The sequence below is a fragment of the Opisthocomus hoazin genome, chromosome Z (assembly GCF_030867145.1).
Source record: "Opisthocomus hoazin isolate bOpiHoa1 chromosome Z, bOpiHoa1.hap1, whole genome shotgun sequence".
NCBI lineage: Eukaryota > Metazoa > Chordata > Aves > Opisthocomiformes > Opisthocomidae > Opisthocomus > Opisthocomus hoazin.
The window spans coordinates 54,914,600-54,933,799 of NC_134454.1; the positions used below are offsets into that span (position 1 = coordinate 54,914,600).

At 39.0% G+C, this 19,200-nt stretch overlaps 1 protein-coding gene across 1 annotated transcript in view; it reads right to left on the reverse strand.

Moving 5' to 3' along the window:
• TRPM6 (transient receptor potential cation channel subfamily M member 6) overlaps positions 1-19,200 on the reverse strand; it is a 90,011-nt gene that overhangs the window by 17,296 nt on the left and 53,515 nt on the right. Inside the window, exons 22-32 of the mRNA XM_075446849.1 lie at positions 18,657-18,908; positions 17,524-17,698; positions 15,799-15,913; positions 13,890-14,089; positions 11,415-11,547; positions 8,529-9,667; positions 7,693-7,805; positions 6,632-6,758; positions 5,630-5,727; positions 3,264-3,322; positions 1,801-1,826 (exon numbers count right to left, since the gene is read on the reverse strand). Coding sequence (XP_075302964.1) covers positions 1,801-1,826; positions 3,264-3,322; positions 5,630-5,727; positions 6,632-6,758; positions 7,693-7,805; positions 8,529-9,667; positions 11,415-11,547; positions 13,890-14,089; positions 15,799-15,913; positions 17,524-17,698; positions 18,657-18,908 — 2,437 coding nt within the window. The remainder of the gene's footprint in view (positions 1-1,800; positions 1,827-3,263; positions 3,323-5,629; positions 5,728-6,631; positions 6,759-7,692; positions 7,806-8,528; positions 9,668-11,414; positions 11,548-13,889; positions 14,090-15,798; positions 15,914-17,523; positions 17,699-18,656; positions 18,909-19,200) is intronic.

Genomic DNA, 19,200 nt, shown 5'->3' on the forward strand with positions numbered 1-19,200 from the left:
TTATTATAGCAGAGATAAATGCATGATTTTTGCATTCCTTCCATCCCAGAGTTTGTCACAAAACAGATTAATCAGAATTACTGTCTCAGCATTCTAAAGAGGAGAAATACTAACAGGGTTTAACTACCTGATACTGTATGTATGTGTACTATATGTATATATATGTATGTATACTATACAATATGTATACTATATTGGCAGGTTTCAGTCATCAGTGTAATATAGCCAGATGACTTATTTATTCATGGAAATGGTGGGAAACTTGTGATATTAACCTCAAGGACATGTAGATTCTTTAAGCCAATTACACCTCTGGGATATTAAAAGCACTTTGCTGTCCATCATGCTTCATAGCCTCCCAAAGGCATGGTTTTTCCAACTCCATCCTCAGTCATTAAGCATTCCATTAACTATACTATTACACCAAAGTTATAACAATACTGTCCCATTAACCCACAACTTCTAAAATGCTGTTAAAATATAAACAGACAAAGAGCTATCCTGTTACATATTTAACAGGCATGGCTAGATGAAACTTGGTTCAAAAATTTTTATTTTGTAAAAAGTCATTCTAATAAAATCAAGATTAATGAGCATGTTTCCATCAATTTGCTGAAATAACTTTGTTCTATTGGAAAACAATCCTTCAAAATGCCAGACTGTAGAAAGCATGTATGCTGTACTGCTTTTAATTCTGAAAAATGGGGTAATCAAAACTGAATCTTCATCAAAATATTTGAACATTACACTTTTCTTCCTGGTGTATTTTATTTGCTTATATTCCCTTTTCTAGTGAAAGAGATCTTAAATAAGAAACACAAATAGATGTTGGGGGAAGGGACAGCATTTCCACAGAGTGCCCTTGGTGATTCAAGGTCTCTTCAGCTCTCTTTCTTGCTGGACCCAACTGGTTTTGTTGCATTTTGTATGTTGCAAAATGTGGAATGGGGGCTAAGTCATTCTTCTGAAGATGGGAAAACTGGATTTTAATCAAAGCAATGGTGTGCTCTAGAGAGCAGCCCCACAACTCACTATGCTTGCAGCAGTGTGCTTCAGCACTGCAGCATTTTGTGCACAGCCAGACCCAGAAAAAGCAGCACTTGAAAGAGAGGTAAGTCTAAGAGCAACTCGTTTCTGCATCACAGCTAGCCTCAAAAAGAGACAGCTGCCCAGCTGCTCAGCCTCTTGCAGCTAAGTGGCATGTCAGGAAAATGGGAAGATAGACTAGAAGGCAACAAATACAAGTGAAGTTAACTAGCACTCTGCTTTTGTGGAACACAGTTGTTCCTCACTATAACCTTGAATTTCTTCATTGGCAATTTCATAATAAATTCAATCCTTCACTGATCTCATAATCTCAGGGAAAGCACACAAACAGAGGTATTACAACAAACCGCAACTTGAAAAATCAAGCATACATTAAAATTTTTATATCACAATCTATCCTCAGGAATACACCCTGCTCTAATTTAGGAGATCTCTTAGGCTGCCAGGGATGAAAGTGGCACCATCATCTTAAAGAGTGTCTTCCTGCTGAAAAGGACAACATCACTGGCAGACTAGAGTAAAAACAGACTTTTTAAGATTTTGCAGTTATCATGAGAAAAACACGTCCTCATAAAAAAATCTTTCACTTTAAAGTACGAAACAGTAACTAACATACGAAACAATAGTTGAACATTTTCCTATAACCCTTCAACTACAGTAAACTAACTTCCTTTTGGATTTCGTACTTCACAATTGTCAAAGCGAGATTTGCAGAGAGGAATTAAAATGAGTGACAAGCAACCAAAAACTTACTGTCAGTTTCCCCTGAAGTTCTCAACCTGTTTAAAAGCAAGCATTTGATATTTTACTCCAAAATTTCAAGTTAACACTGTTAGATATATAGTAATATCATCTATGTGGAGGCAAAAGTCACAAAGGTTTGATCAGCAATCATAAAAAAAACAACCCTCAGTGCAACTTTGATCATCGCAACAATCAGCAAACAATCTTCAGTTACTGAAGAACAGCCACAGTTTTCTGCATGTTTCTTTCTAGGCTTTATGTTGAGCTGCTCTTACAAATCTGCACCACTGTTCATATCATTTACACTGCAATAACAGTATCAGTTTAAAACCACTTCAATCACACACACAATTGTTCATTTTTCAGTCAATGCTGAGATGTATTAAGAGCTACACAGGCCATTAGCATTGCTTGCACAAAAACAGACTTTTTGAGATGATGGTCCTTTGGATTAGCAAGGCTGCAGAGTCTACAGCATCAGCCTTAATATTAAAGCAGTCTTTGTTACAGAAGACAGCAGATAAGATTCACCTCACAGACCAGAGAGATCCCACTGAAGACAACAAACTAAGTGACATAATCAGGCCACTCAACAGACTGTAAGTCCTGCTGGTAAGTATGCATTTTGCCTACTGCCTATAAATAACTGGGTGACAAAAAAAAAAAAAAATCCAACCAAAAAACCACAGCATGGGTAAAAAAAACCAGTATCTTTTTTCTTCTTCACAAGGTGAAATCACATGAGATGTGATAGCTTTCTAGTGTCTTTTATTTATCACATCCACAGTGTTACTAAATAAGAGAGATATAAAAGAAACTGATGAAAAGAAGAAAGAAAAGGAAAAGGAACATGGAGACAGCACTGCATGTGCAAAAAATAACCCAAATATTAAGATACTGCTCAAATAAGCTGGAAAAAAAAATTTTAAATCCACAATAAAATTGAAAACACTTTTTGAAATCAGTATACTTTCACTAAATATAATCAAAGCTTAATAACTCTTGAAAACACATTAAGAAAGCCAAGCTAAATATTTTGTAAATGTGCAGACTCAGTATGAAACAGATTAATCAAAGAATGAGAGAAGCTTTCAGGAGCTGCTAACATTTTAATTATTAAAAAAGGAAACACACAATTTGCACAGCAAAAGCAAATGCAACTTTTCATGCCCACTAGATTGGAATAATCGCTAGTTAAACATGCTATGGTGATCTTAGTTATTGAATTAGAAAATTGGATTATTGTTAGAATAAAGAGGAGTGTATTCCACCTAAAATTATACACTTTGTTTAAATGGATCTCCTGTATCTCCATCAATAAGTCTTCATTTAAAGAAACTTAAACAGACTGAATTGCCTTAACTCTTCATCTCATCCTAAGTGTGTTGCAGAACTGAAGTGGAAACCTGCAGAAAGTATAGAAGTCTCTTTGTAAAAGCATGTGGTTAATATCTTCATACACTAATACATACGAGGAGTTCCTGTCCAGACTACTGTTCTTGGTGGTTCCAAATACGCTACTACTCAAATCCTGTAAATAAGAGAGATACTTTTACTGGTAAAATCTGCACATCACTGTCATATACACACTATGCAACTCAGAAAGGTACAATCTTGAAAACACTTATTGATATGCTTATTGTTAGCATGAATAATGACACTGACAGGCAGGTGAATCACAGCACTGCCATACCTACACTAAAATGGAACTAATGTGCTCACATTACAGTTTTCCATGCTTTCTCCATACATTTGAATAAAATATTTAGGTACTCACCTATATACCAATACACTCACAAAAGTGTGTTAAAGGTCTAACATGGACAGTATTAGAGAACTCTCTTTATATTGGAAAAATCCAATTTGCAGATAGCCTTTACATTTGTTGAAAATAAAATGCACCCTAAAGCTCTATAACAGAAGCAAGTAACACACTGAGCAGCTTTCCAGTGATACTTAGATCACGTATTTTCCAGGTCTTGCAGTTAAAGAAGTACTTAAATAGTCTTTTAAACTTCCAGCCATATTAGGGAAAACTGGCCCAGCTGGGTCCTCCTAAGATCCTAGTCAGAAATGGGACTATTCTTCTGAATAGTAGTCAGGTAGACTTCAATCCTTGAAAGAAACAGAGCCCCTGAAAAAAGTTCGAAGAGGATAAAGCTTAAGGATGAATTAACTAAAATTCGGATTTTGATATTATCTGAAACTTAAGTCACCATTTTTTAAATTTCATTCATATTTTTACCTTGGAAGTTTGCTTTGCAGATGAAAAAATCTTTAACAAAACCGAAGCATTCCTACACACACCCTTGCTTTGCTCCCTGCTGCCCATCAGGAGGGACTTTTGAACCACTGGTGTTCAGTGGGTAAATCTGAGAAGCACCACTTTAGGAAAAATACATTTCTTTCAAATATATCATATCCAAGTGGAACAGTTGGATGCAGGAATATTGTTACGTCTCAGCGATATATATAAACTCTCATAACGCAGACAGGACTTAGGGAGAGGCATAGTGACTCAGTGGGTATTGGAGGCTGCATCTTGAAAGAATAAACAATTTGAAGTTGGTGTTCTGGAAGTGGCCAGCTTTGGCCTAACTCCAATCCTGCTCTAATCAGTGAAATTTTTCTGAGAACCTTAAAAAACCCACCCTTGAGTTTTACCTAAGACATCTTAATATGAGCTTTGAAGCACCAGATTACTTGGTCCCTTCACACAATTTTCCTGACTATACCTTTATTTTGCTTGTCTGACCCTGTGTTTCAAATTTCAAAGATTTATTGATTTCGACTCCAAGCTCAGTTTTTACAGAATACACAATCAGTAAATTTATTTCTGTTTCTCTCTCCACTTGTTCATACAAAAAACTGCCATTTAAAAAATTTAGATTCAAGCTATCTACCCTGGTATTTGGGATTCAAATTCTACAGCACTCAGAACAGAATATTTGAAACTATCTGGTTTATTTTTCTTTGCTAAAAAAAAAAAAGAACTTACAGCATTTACAGTGAAAAATAAGCTAGGCTTTTAAAGATCACCATTTTAATAATCAAGAGTGCTATAAGTAAAACAGACAAGGAAAGGTGCTGTTGAAAAAGGAAGAGGAAAGGATTATTTCACAGTTCCTTTTCTGAATTTATTCTTTGTTAGTTTCCTTTCATATCTCTGAGATACCCCTAAGCAATGTAGTGAAAAATAGATTTTCTCCCATTAGCTACACAACTGTAAAACATACAGAAGTTTCCATAATCCAGAATCCTGCCCTCAGTCTTCAGGAAATATAAATTGGTCTATATTGCTTTGCATAGGCAGAGGACCTTTACATTATGGAACTGCAAACTATTCTGATAAACAACATGATATGGTGCTTATAAACCAGCGGTTATTCTTAATTTCTTAATTATTATTATTAATAATAATGCAATTATTAATATTTAACTCCCACTTTGCAAGAAATACTATCTCTGTGTGACAGGTTAAGAGCTACCTAGCTAGCTCTCCAAAATTTACTTCACTCTGCTAACCAGTTCTGCCCACAGGTTCAAAACCAAGCTGTGTGCTCACTCATTGCCTAATGAAGCACCAACACATGCGTCATTTCTGACCAGCCTCACCATACTCAGAATCAGTCCGTGATTCAATAATTTAATATCCTATTCAATAATCTCAGTAGAGTGTTAACAGCTGTTAAATTATTCATTTACTCCCACACACGTGCTGTGCCAGCAAAAAACAAAGCTTCTCATCTCTCAAGAGGTATTTCATGACAAAAAACCAGCTACCCTGGGCTGATCCTAGCCAAAACTATGAACTAGGATGTGTAATCTTAGGTCTTACCTCTCGAGAATGTCTCAGGTAATCACAGAATGGTATGGAATGCCTACCGATGTCTTGATTTTTTATTTTCTGGTGCATGTAACTGAGATGTTCCAAACCTAGCCAAAAGAGCAGGTGTCAGCTATTTCCAGAGTGCAAATAAACATCTCTATGGTCACAAACTAAACACCTATGCAGTGCTATAAAATAAACACCTACACACCATATTGCCCAAGCAAACACATAAAGGGCTATAAAAGCAATAACAGAATTTCAAGGGTTGAAATGGACTGTTTCCATCCTCTGTCAGTAGATTTTGGAGGAATGCAGCCCTTCTCAGACCATGCTGTGCTGTGTCACTGTATTCCCTGATGCACCTCCCAGCAGCTCGCAGGGTGAACCCAGTGAGCCGCATCACAGCAAAGCTGAAAGAGAAGATGAACTATGCAAAGGATTTCTGAGAATGAAAGAGCTGGAGAATTACTAAAAGAAGAGTAAGAATGTCATTCCCTTTTCACTCCAACAGAGACGATACAGAATTCATTTCTTCCCTTTGAAGGATGTGTTTCTGAGCAATGAGTAATGAATAATGCATGCAGAGGATCTGCCAGCAGATACAGTATCGCAGCACTGCCTCTGAGTGTAAATGCCCTGAGAAATTCACAAGAGAGTTTATTTTTGCAATTAGCCAGGGTGCCACTTCAGAAGACACCTCAGGAAGCAAGACAAGGATATTATCCTCCTTGCTTCCCACTTATTCTTGAGGATTACTACTCTACTATCTCCCACATGAGACAGCCAGCACTCTCAGAAAGGTTTAACTGACCTTCCATCCAACCTATGTCCCTTTTCCCTGTGTAATGACACAGCAAATAACCAAGTCGTGCGTGCCAGCAACCTAATTCTGTAAAAATTATGTCATGAAGTGAAAGTGGTGGATGACACTTTGAATTTGTAAATTTTTATTTACTGTTTCTTTTTAAAAGCTGTTCTGAATTTCACCATCTGCAAAATATCACATACTTAGCTGACTGAAATTAGACACAGTGAGCCAGTTCTTGCTGTGTTTGTCTTTCTCATTCCAGACATTGATCTCTGCAGGCTCTGAGCTCACTTGGGTGTTCTGGGGACAATCATCCACTCTAATCACCTGGCAAGACACAGAAAAAACGACACTTGATTTATAGGATGACTAGCACCTGTGCAGTTCCTCTGACAGCCTAAAACATGGCCTTTCAGAACACCACTGAAATGCCAATGACTGAACTCGCTCCCAGCTGAGAAACAGATTTTCCCGTTTTTGTTACAAGTTGCAGAAGACGCATTGCTTTTCTCTAGTAAACACTACTGATGAAAGATCTAGCACTACAGTTTTTTAAAACAAAGTCTGAAGTCCCTCAGAATACCTTCAGAGGTGTTAGGTCTCAAAGTTCAAGTCTAAGATTTGTTGCTGACCTGAACATCTTATGTAAACAAATCCATCTTCAGCTTTCATCTCATTAAACAGACAACTCTTTTCAGCTGAAAAAGGTCCTAGGAACCTCTTTAAGATTTTACAAATAGTTTTTTATATATGTGCACACACATACAGCTATGAAAGTTGTCCCATACATAGGACACAATCAAGACGCTGCAATGTGCTAAATGTTTGATGGATTCAGGGAAAACACTGCAGGACTGCTGCATGCAGAAGACAACATTACAAGGCCTGGCTTGCTTGTTTACAGTTGCACACTGCCTGGATATGGGTCACTACTCCTTCAGTCTATCCTACGTGATATGAAGCCTCCCCAAGTCCTCCTGCCCTCTAAAGAGCAAGGACTGATGCCTTTCCGTGTAATGTCAATAACAACCCTGCTATACTACCTAGCAAAGTCTACAGACTTCAACATGTTCAAAACTGAAATCCCACACATTCAAACAAAAGGGAAATTCAACCAAAGCCAGGCACACAGACAACACCCCCCAATTTGTGTGCAGCATTTTAAATGTATACATTTTCAACTAATCCACACTGCAGAACTGCTCTTAATGAATGAAAAAGACAGCTATGAGATATGTGATTCTCTTGCATCTGCACATACCGGCACCTGAAGGGGTTTTTGATTCTTCTTTTCTCTCCCAGACTTTCTGTCTCTGTTTTGTTGTTTTGCTTTTGATGCCGCACTGTGGTGTAGCTCACTGGAAGGTAAAGACTCTGTGGGAAAGTGTCAAAAAACACCATTAAGCTACAGAGCTCTGTTTACTAAGAGAAGATCTGATAAGACTGTGAGTTGGCAGATCTCCAAAGCAAGCTGAGAAAGACTTGCGACACACAAAGCTAATACTCCTGCAGTTCAGTGCAAAGACATGCACCATCACAAGATATAAAACCACAAATACTATCCATCATCTCATACTACTCATACTTAGAACTGGAATCCGCTATATTTTAGCTGTTGATAGGGAAACGTGGTGGTGGACAGGGAGGGTTTTACCTGGCTATAAAAAAATACACCTCTTCATTCTCCATGCATCCATTTGACCCATGACACTGCTAATGTATCTCCCAAGGGACTGTGTAACTTATTTTGACTCCTGCAACTCTTGCATTGCATCCCCAGGGCACAAGACTTTCCCAGAGCAAGCATGGTCCCTCTGTTACCCTGGTTGTGCAGCCACAGCCATAGGGTTCCCGTCAAACTGGGAGAATCAGGGTGGCTGACACACAGGTGTGGTGCAGCCTGGATATCAGGCACACGTCAGAAATTCCATACAGCAGTCTGACCCAGCACAAAGAAAGTGAAGGAACAACTCTGGACTCTCTGCTACCACCCTCCACCGCAGCTAATACCTCCTGGGTGCAAAAGAAACATTTTTATAATGTCTTGGGCTCCCCAGTAAAAGACACTATACAGGTATAGTGGTTTATAATTACCACCTATGGCCTTGCAGGTTTTCCCTCTTTTCTCTTTCTTAGAGGATTGTAAGCTGTTGCTCCTGCAGAAACTCCAGTTCTTCCGGAGTGGGCTGATCCAGACGGAGGTGCTGCGTTTCAGGTTATTCTGAGAGATGACGCTGCTGTGATGTGACCTGTCAGAGTTGTAGGAGAATGATTTTGATTCTTTTATCTGAACATGACTGGGAGGACTACCTGTGCAATTGCAGTCACTGTTATAGGTGGTATGTATGCACATGGACGACTTCTTCGTTTCTGAACTGAAAACCCCTTTTTCATCACCTTCAGAAAATCCCCAGTTCACATAACCACCTTCAGTTTCTTCCCTGTCATTGCAGCAGGGTGCTGCACTGTCTTCAATATCCAGTGATGGCTGGAGACCAAGAGGCTCATTAGCCTCTACGGCATTAGGCTTTTCTGATGGCAAATGAGTAACAAAGTCTCTCCGGCTCCATTGATAATCTTCTGTCTCTTTTCCCACAAGGCTGACACCCCCCAAGTTTTGCTGCACCACAGCACTACTTTGCAGTTGATTTCTAAATGTATTGTCGCTGTACTTGGCAGGAGTGCACAAAAAGGACAAATTTAAGGTGACGTCCTCAGTGAAAGACCCTCCCTGATGGTCAGGTGGCACCAGCAAAAATTGTCCATATCTAGGGGTTGACTTAGTCTCAGAGGATACTCCTGAGGTGAGTGTGTCACTTTCTATTTCTGTCTTTCGAGAGCTGTCTTCTACCACCTCATTACTCCCAGTCCTCAATACGTGGCCTTTGCGCTCTGATGGCCACTGACTCCTTACCAAGCTCCGTAAGAGGGAGGGTGGCATGCTGTAGTAGCGGTATTTCTTGTCATACAAACACTCCAGGCTGTTCAAGGTCTTGGAATAGAGCGCATTGCTCCAGCTATGGGGCAGCTTCTTATAGGCTCGACGTTTTGTATCAGCCAGTAAGGCTTCTTCCACCTGCAAGGTGTCTACAGCTGAAAGCACTTTCAGGATGTCCACTGTCAAGGCAGACAAGTCTTGTAAATGTCCTAGCTGGCTGTCCAGGGAGAGTAAAGACTCCTTGATACAAAATACCTTCTCATGCACTTCTTTAAGCTGCAGAAACATCTCCTCCACTCTAGGTGGAAAAAGAAAATATAATTAAAATACTAAAACACAGATCTTTACTTTTGCTTGCCAGATGATGAAGGAAGCCATTAATACATTTTAAGAAGTCAGTGTTTCAAGCAGCCCTTTATTTTTTGTTTAATAGTGACTTCTATTCCCATGAATATCTATATTTGTAAAAAACCATCCAGACTTACAACATGTCTTTCAGATTACTGGGCCAACAGCCAGTGACTGGTAAGGAGACAGGCTTTTTGCTCAAGGAGTATCTATTTTAAAAACTGCTGTTCTCCTGCTAATGTCCATTCCTTGCCATAGAACTACTAAACCACGGACAGCAGGACACAGCTTTGGAAATGCTGCATTGGCTATTGTTTGTAAATGTAAAATGCTGTGAAACATACTTCTTGTCAGCCAGTTATCCTACATTTCTTTTGCAAGCATGAGAAGGACAAGGCTCTCACAAACCTACAGATACTCTTGCATTTCTCAGATACCGGAGACTGTTGGGAAAAGGGTCTTCCCAAGAACCTAATTTGGCCTCTCGGAAGAGATGCTGTATGTCTGATGCCACCAGTTATCTTCATGTAAAATTCAACCACCCAAAAAGCAAATCCTTTTTTTACAGTCTTCAAATCCCCAGTGAACAGTGCAAGAACTTCTTGGCCTGGAATGATATCATTTTAACCAAATCATTATCTTCACGTTTTTCTGAAGATACTCTCTCTGGTGCTCTACCACTAAGACAATGATAAACTAGCTCAGGCAATATGCAAAAGTCGCTCCTTTCCTTTGTCACCGAGTGACTAAAAGAGGTAGTATTTAATGAAAAGCTGAATAAAATCAAAGATCAGTGTTCCAAAATATTTTATTCATCTAAATTAACTTCTCGTGTTAATATTATGCAATGCTGTGAAGTGTTTGACCTGTGCACTCAGAAAAAAATTCCTTTCCAGATCTATATTCATCCACTAAATAAAATCTTCTTGCTGTAATTGATTCTGCAGCTTTTAAACAAAGGTACTTATTTTATTGCTTTACAGAGGACATTCATTTTGCTTGTGTGTTTTGTTTTAGTATGCAGAAAGTAAGATTATGAACAGGCAAAGATTAAGAGGCTATCTTTCTCTAGGGAAAACAAATTTATTAGATAAGTATTGGCATTCAGTAAGACTTTTCATAGTGCTCCCTTTCACTCTTCTCATTAAACTCAATGGCAGCTTTGTCACTTATTTCAATAGAAAGCTAAATTAGGCCAATACTGAGAGTTCTGTAACCCCATTGACAGTTGTGTATTGACATTTTGCAAACCAAGGCATTACGCTGCAGATAACGCTACAATGGTTATACAGTTACTTCTGTATACAGCAGTTATACTCAATCACAGGCAATACTCTCAGTGTTCTCCTACACTGCCAAGCCTTTAAATAAAAATATGTATTGTATGCTGTACTCTGGCATGTTTTCGTAGTGCTACCTGGTCTGCAAAAGTGAAACTGAGCAACACCTTACTGTACCCCTTTAACCACCTGCACACTGTATACATCTGGGGATGCTATTCTGCCAGCAAGGCTTCCCAGACAGGCCTGCCATGCCGTTCAAACAGATACATTACATTTCCATCAGATTACCAAGGCCTACGCATGTTATTGCTCCTCATGTTCACAGTGGCCATAGCCTGTTCCAAAAACATTAGATTAAAAAATTTTTTACATGACAAATGTATACAAAGAGCACAAATCTGCAGCAAAACACACCTTTTTGTTGTCAGATGGATCCTTTCACTGTCACTGGAGCTGAGGCTTTCATTCTTCTCATGAAAATATTTTTCCACACACTGTTGCTCAAAGTCATGTAGTTTCTTTAACTCCTCATCACTCAGGTACAGCTCTGAACAAAGGAGGTAGGAGCCGGCATGAAGCATGCTAACAAATACAGTTGTTTATAAGCATCCATGAGAAAAAAACAAACCTCTCAGAACAGGTTTCCTCTCCCTCCCTTGACAAGAACGAATCAGACCTAACTCCATGAATTTGGGCTTATGCATAAAGAATCAACACACCAAATACATGTAAATGTGGTTTTTATCCTTCCTTAGACAGGGAGAAAAACCACACTGACTAAAATTCCACTGTGCTCCCTTTTAAAGCCTCAAAAGTACATACCGAAATGGCTGCCCACAAAGATGTATTTTCTCCCAAACTTTTTCCTGTATTTTGTTATACGTGTGTGACTCACAAGACTTAGATACAGATACTCAAGACATACAAAGATTTCACTATAATTTCGTCCAGGCATTCATTTAGGGCTAGTCATCTATAACAACTGCAGTCCTTTCAGGTGCTCAAAGCTACGAAGCTTTTTTCACCTGATTGCTTCACATGTTCGTATGTATAAAACTTCAGGCAAGACTATTGGGTGAAGAACACATTCAAAAGTTTGAAACTCCACAGCTTGGGCTGCTCACGATGCTTTTCTTTAAGCACATCAAGACTTCTGAGAGAACAGATCGATTATCAGTCAGCATCAAGAAACACATACAGTGGAAAGCTGCTGATCCAAACTCCACATTGTCCAAGCTCCTTTTTTCTCTGCTTTTTAAACATGCCAGAGTCCTCACTGCACTTGCTAGGGGGGTATCTGTGCCAAGCGACACGGCAGTGTTTGCTACAAGCACGTAGTACTCGGCTGCAACACACAGCTCAGCAGGGAAGCCCCCCGCAGTGTTCTGGGGTCCCCCTCTAACTCCCAACGAGACTCCATTGCCTCCTAGGCTCTTCTCCCCGCTCCCTCCCATCTGTGTTCTTCCTGTAAGATTTTTCTCTCTGTAGCTTGGTATTTTCATTGATTTTCCACTGGGTGGCACTGGATGCTTCTTGCTAAAACCAGTTAATTATAACCACACCAAAACTTAAGCAGAAGAAACATCTCCAGCAATGCACAGGCGTATAGAAAAGGGACACAAAGGTACATAAACAGGAAAAAAAGTAATTTTCCAAGACAAGTGTAGGCAAGGCACGAGCCCTTTTCTATCCAAGGACTTTAGATGTGCTAAGCAGTGTTTCAGTTCTCCTTGTGCCTAGTGCACCTTACTAGTAAGACACCCTCTATGATATATCAGTGACTTCTACTATGCATGCATATAAAATAAGCAGTGGTACTTCAAAGGCAGGCTCATGTATCCAGCCATGATGGAGGAGCTGAGCCTGGGAGCAGCAGTAAAGCAGCTCAGCATTGATTAGTTAAGCCCATTTTTGAACTCTGAAACCACCTGTGAGCATGCCAGATATCTTCAGGGATTCATGTTCAGCAGAGAAAATCCTGCGTGAAGCATAACCCAAGCTGGGTCTGTTCACATCTGTTACTAGGCATCAAGAATGTACATTGCATCAAAAAGGATGAGGCTGTATAATGATACACACTAACGTTACCCAATGTTTTTTCAGATAAGGTTGCAGCCACCAGGCTCTCCTCCTCCCCATTCCCCTGCCTCAACCCGCCAACCACCAAGCCCCACTACTGAGTGTTCATTCCCACCTCAACATCTTGTGGTCCCCTCCCGGCAATGGCTAGAGCTGCTCCTGGCATAGTTGCAGGAGCTGGCAACAGTGGGATAGGGAATGGGCATGGCCTAAAAGAGGCATTAGGAAGGACCCTGGGATGGAGAAGTGCAGGTTGGGAAGGGTGAAGGAGGTCGGGTTAAGGTGCAGTGGTGAGTCAGTGCACAAAGGGGAGGATGCAGTGAGGAGGTGGCAAGCCCCTATGCTCTCTCTCTCTGCATCTGCCATCACTGGATCTCCTCTGTCCTCCATCTCTGTGGCTACTTCCTCTGGGCAATTAAAAATTAATTGTTGGTCTTTTCAGGACAAATGTACAGAAATGTATACCTCCAGTATTGTTTACTTTAATTCAAAATAAGCCTGTTCATTCTTTCAGAATAAGTTGCTGTCACTTTATTTCAGCTCAGAGTTGTGATGTATTTTGACTGATACACAGTATGTAGCAAAGCAAAAGCTAACTACAAAGCAAGGCATTCCTCTAGTCACTTTCTCCTGCAAGAGTTCTCAGACAAGCAGGTTAAATTCAGTTTTGCAAATAAAAACAGCCTCCTACCCAGAGAAGCTTTTTTTTTTTTTTTTTGAGAAGAAGGAACTGAGCTACAAAGTGGTGGGAGGCTGGCAAAACATTCCTCATCAGCTATTTCCTTTGGTCCCCAGCTTAGCTCTGCTTACTTAGTCCAACGTCGCCTTCCTCTTGATCCAGCTCATTTGGGGGCCGATGGTGGAAGATGCGGTTTATCAGAAGTCCAATGTGGCTCAGGAGTATGAAAGGTGGAGGCAGCCACGGCTTCTCATGGTAGGTCATAATGTAGCGGTACCGGTTGTACTTCCAGAGCTTGTTCGATATGGATTTTAAATCATAATAAACATTACTGAGAAGAGAGAGATGGGGAAGGAGGGTAAAACACTCCTGTGAGGAATACCTCCAATACAGCACAAGATGCTTGTCTACAGATATAATTTGACACTGAATAAAAGTCCCATCCCTTCAGTGAACTAAACGAGCTTAGCAACTTTCATTTAACAAAGCAGCAGCACGTGCCTGCAGCTAATGCACTGCGAATGAGATTTTCAAAGCTGCCTAACGGATCTGGAGATCCAATTCCCATTCACATTAACGGGAACTGGGAAAAAAAAAATCCCTGAAGTCACTTTGAAATCTCAGTCAGATTATTTAAACTTTAATACATAGCCTAACTGAGAATTCAGCATTGTTTGCCTCTTTGGACTGGATTAAATGTAGGACTTGGGCTAAAGGAAGAGTATTAAGAGCACAGTTCTGCTGCTCTTCAGTGCACTCTCTCTAAACAAAATACTTGCTGCAAGAAGCAGCTACACAAGCAATTCTTCTGCAAGGGTACTCTTTGGAGCCATGGTATTGCTAAATGTGACTGTTACTGCCCTGAATAATTTCCCGTATCTACTGTCACAAACTCAAGTACAGGAAAGCAACTTTGCAGTTTCTGTCACTGTAATTTCTGTTGCACTGTCATACTACACACCCAGCATATAATCACAAAAACATGAGCTTTCCTTCTGGGACCATAATTAAATATATTGCTCATACCCACCGTTGGTCCCACTTCTGAAACAGTCAAATCACTAGGCAGAAGATTTAACAAACCATCATTGCTGAAGGTTTAAATCCAGAAATAATTCAAATTACAATTTCACAGCTGTGTATTAAAAAAAAAAAAATGATGTCTTGCCACAATTTCAGGAAAGGGATTTCTAATTGGAAGAGGGAATAGAATGAGTTTTGATCATTCAGTTTTCTTGAATATTAATCACTGTATTTCTTCATAAGAAATTTTTTTAACCTACAGCTGACTTTTTCTTCCCCAGAAATACTAGAACTCTAGGAAGAAATAATTAACTACTTGGGTTAGACTGCACTTTACTAATAATTTACAGAACTTGGTCCACAGGGTTTCCCTGTTAAAATTTGAAAGGTTAGAATTCCTATAAAGACACTGATTAATTACTATAGAATTACTATGAATTACTATAGAAATACTATAAAGACCATTCCTACTCTGGCAGAAGACTTTATAAAGCAGATAGTTAAAAATAATACAGTTAGATTTCAGTCTAGAACATATTAAATTGCACCAAACTACAGGAATTTTCGAATTATTTAGTAAAGGAAGAGCATACTCCTACAAAGTCATTATCCTCTTCCCTCGAATACCTTCTTCATTTATCTTCCAATTTAGATATTTGGCTACCCTGTAATGAACATTAGATAGGTTCTCAGCACAACAAGTACGACTTCCAGCAACAAAGGTCAAATTACTTCAGAGCTGAATTAATGTTGCTTGGTTGCCAACTGGAGTTGTCTGCTTTCACAGAGTCATATTCTGTCTAAATGGCAAAACAGTTTAGGTGTCTGCTCACCACCCCTTTCCTCCCACCCTCTTGCTTCCATCATCCTTTTTTAATTAACCAGACCCCCATGGAAGATGCAGTAACAACCACCATCAACATGCTCCTGCTGGGGCACTTTTGGTGAAAGGCTTTTGCAGAAGTGTTGGCAGAACATCTATTAGTTCCTTTTGCAGCAATATACCATTGTACCTACTTAAAGAAAGCAATAAGCAAGTTGACCATGATAATGTACTGCACAAAGAGGTAGACAGCTTGGAGGAATGGCGTGAGGAAGGAGCCAGGAGGACAGTCTTCACTGGTTTCGCAGACTGTAAGAGAAGGACATACAGAGCATAGTTAGCATGGAAATCAGAGCAGAGTACAGCAAAGGCATGTGCTCCTCATTTGCTCCAGCAAGAAACAGAATAGTCCCTGTTCTTGTCACAGAGATACATTACTAAATTTCCAACTAAAAAGTCCACCTCCACTTGAAAGAGATCTGATACTTCTTCATGATACTACTGCCACACGGTTTCCATTGCAATTCAGAAGGTGTAGACACCATTGCATACATATCAGTTCTTATGTCAGTCACCCCGACTTTTTGTTAAGGGGTAAAATGACGCAGCTGAAATGTATTTGGGAGATGGCACACACTCAAGCAAACTGAAATCCATATCCTTCATCCTTAAAGCAAGTGCCAAAGCTTTCACTGACTCCACTGTGGAGAGGATACAGCACAAGAGCTGCTTTATCAGTACGGAAGTGTTGTTTCTTTAGAGTTTCAGTAAGACATTAACTCCTGTGCAACAGGATACATGGCTATAGACATTTGCAAGATGAAGCAACAAAACATAGAAATTAAGGAATCCCTCTTAATGTTTTTAAATTGTTAAAATATTCAGACTTTACAGTTTTTACTCAAATTTTATACTTCTGAGGAAATTTTAAAACATAAGGCAGCAACCCTAAATTCTGGACATATTTTGCAGCATAAAGAGTCATTAGAGAAATTATAGCTTTATTTGGGAAGTATCAAATTTCTAAAAGTTTAGCATTAATAAGTGATTAAATGGATTAAACTGTGAAACTTAACAGTGTGCTTTCATTGAAAGATTTTTGACTTCTATAACCAAAATACATAGCCATCATGTGACTGTTTCAGCAATAACAATGGATGCAACTTCTTAAATTATTTTCATGAATCAGGTCTATGCTGAACTATGTATCTTCAATATCTGTATCTATCTGCATACCTACTTTTCTATTTTAGGGACTGTTTTATGTGCACCCATCACTTAGCAGCATGAGAGTGCCTCCCATCTGTAATGCTGAAATACTTCCTGGAGTGCCTGGTTCTTCTCTCTTGCTGAGACAAGGTCAAAGTCATAATCAATATATAACATTTTTCCTATTTACATTGACTGGTTCTATTTTTCCTCTGTTCAACTGGTTTATCTGTTATAGAATGATGCCATGGTAAGAGTTGCTATGGCAAAAAATAATTTTTTTTTCTTGTTTTTCCTTTTTTGTTTTCCCTTTATTCTTTCTTCCTTTAAGAAAACTTTGTAGTTTTTTCTGCAAGGGATCAGCAGCTTTGGTTTCGCATAATTGGAAATTCATTTCAATGCCAGATCCCCTGACCATGAACTAGCCTAGCACTAGTTCCTACATGCTTTGCTCTGAGCTTTGCAATATACTTTATCTGACAAGCTAAATTTGCATGTTTTTAAGCTTAATCTGTATTTTTAACGAAGAAACTAATATTCTCACCTTTATTCATGCAGTATTACTCATTAAGGACATGTATATACTGGAATCAAAATTATTTGAGAAAGAATAGACTCAATATGTAGTCAAAACTCTAGTAGTCCAACATGGACATGTTTCTGCACACAATAAAATTAAGCTGTTGAGCTGTACTGTGAAAATTACCTACCATCTATTTCTCCAGCATAGACCTCACCATATATCATCCAGTAGGGCTGAAATACAATATCTCGTGCCAGAGTCCAAGAAGGGGGCTCCTCTGGTGAAAGAATAGCCTTTCGTGACACGCCAAAACTCAGCAGGACTATGGCCATCATGACCACAATATAGAACATGTTTGCTGTCTGGGAGACATGTTTACATGAAAGAATTAGCTTTGTTAATTACTTGTAAAGGAAATACATTTTAGGGAAGAGTATCAATTACTGCTTTTACAAATCAGAATATAAAAACAGGGCTAATAACCTAATATGCTGGAGGAAATAAAAATATTTTATTTCTATTACCTGGACCGCCCAAGTATTTTATAGAGGTTAAAGTCATCCTCAACCAAAAAGACTAAAAGTTCTACTTGATTCTCAAGCCCCTCTTAAGCTCTTAAGCAAGATCCAAAAAAAGCAGAAACCTTAAGATGGTGCTTTTCCTCAGTGGTATTTGTTCCAAACTGAGAGCAAGGAATAGCAGTGAAAATGATTTTACCTTCTAACACTGAATCAGAATTACTATGCAAGACAGAATATAAAAGTATTAATAAGATAGTTCCCAATAACCAAGGGAAATTACAGTGGGAATCTGCAGATGTCCCTCAAGACTAGGCAGCAGTTCAGCAGCAGTTTTTATATCAAGAGAGAAAAAAATTAACTTTGATCTCAGAGAAATTTTGCCTGCTAAAATGGGATATAATTATTTGAATCAAAACTTAAAATAATAATGAGACAGTTTCCAAGGGCTATGGGAATTATCTATAGTAGTGAGCCCATCTGCAAGAGACAGTGATTTTTCCTTCTCTTATTATCAGGCCGCATCAGAAACCTAACTCAAATGTAACCCTCCTCTAAGGAATGAAGCAAAAATGGCTTTTGTGAATAAATTCAAATAATGAATAAATTAGAGAGAGATGAAATCTGATTATGGTCAACTCACAAACAGAAAAAGATATTGCATTTTCAGGTAATACATTCAGTATGAATTATTAGGTGACCTCTCTTTTTACCATCGTTCTTTTCTGTCACTTCTGACCTTTACACATTCCTCAACAGATGCCTTAACTACAAAAATATTGCTCCAAATCATAATACTTACCATTTTCCCAATCATTGTCAGGTATGGGCCAGCATGCTGATTCACAGCAAAAAGATCAAGGAGCCGAGCATACCAAAATATTATATCCAAGCAGTAAAGTAGCCTCCCTGCAGTTTGAACAGGAGGGTCGGACCAGCGCAAGCCAAAACCAATCACAAACAGGATGACAGCTATAGAATCAGTAAAATTCCAGTATTCATAAATCCACACCTTCACTTTTTGCTGGAATTTTCCAGGTTCTGAGATAAATACCTGAGTAGAATGTGGGGAAAAAACAAAACAAAACAAAACAAAACAACAAAACCATTAAAATCAGATACATTCTTTGACCTTTTCTGTCTGAACTGTTTCATGATATATGGGAATGTATCATTTTATTCCCTTTATATTTTTTGCAGGACCATGTACTGCATATTGCCATTCACCATTAGTTGAGGTAAGTATTTAATCTATAGTGTCATATTGCTCAAGTATGCCACACCAAATAGCACGGGTCTTCCTAAGGAAAAACAGATTCTGAACCTGAACCCATTCACTAAAGAGC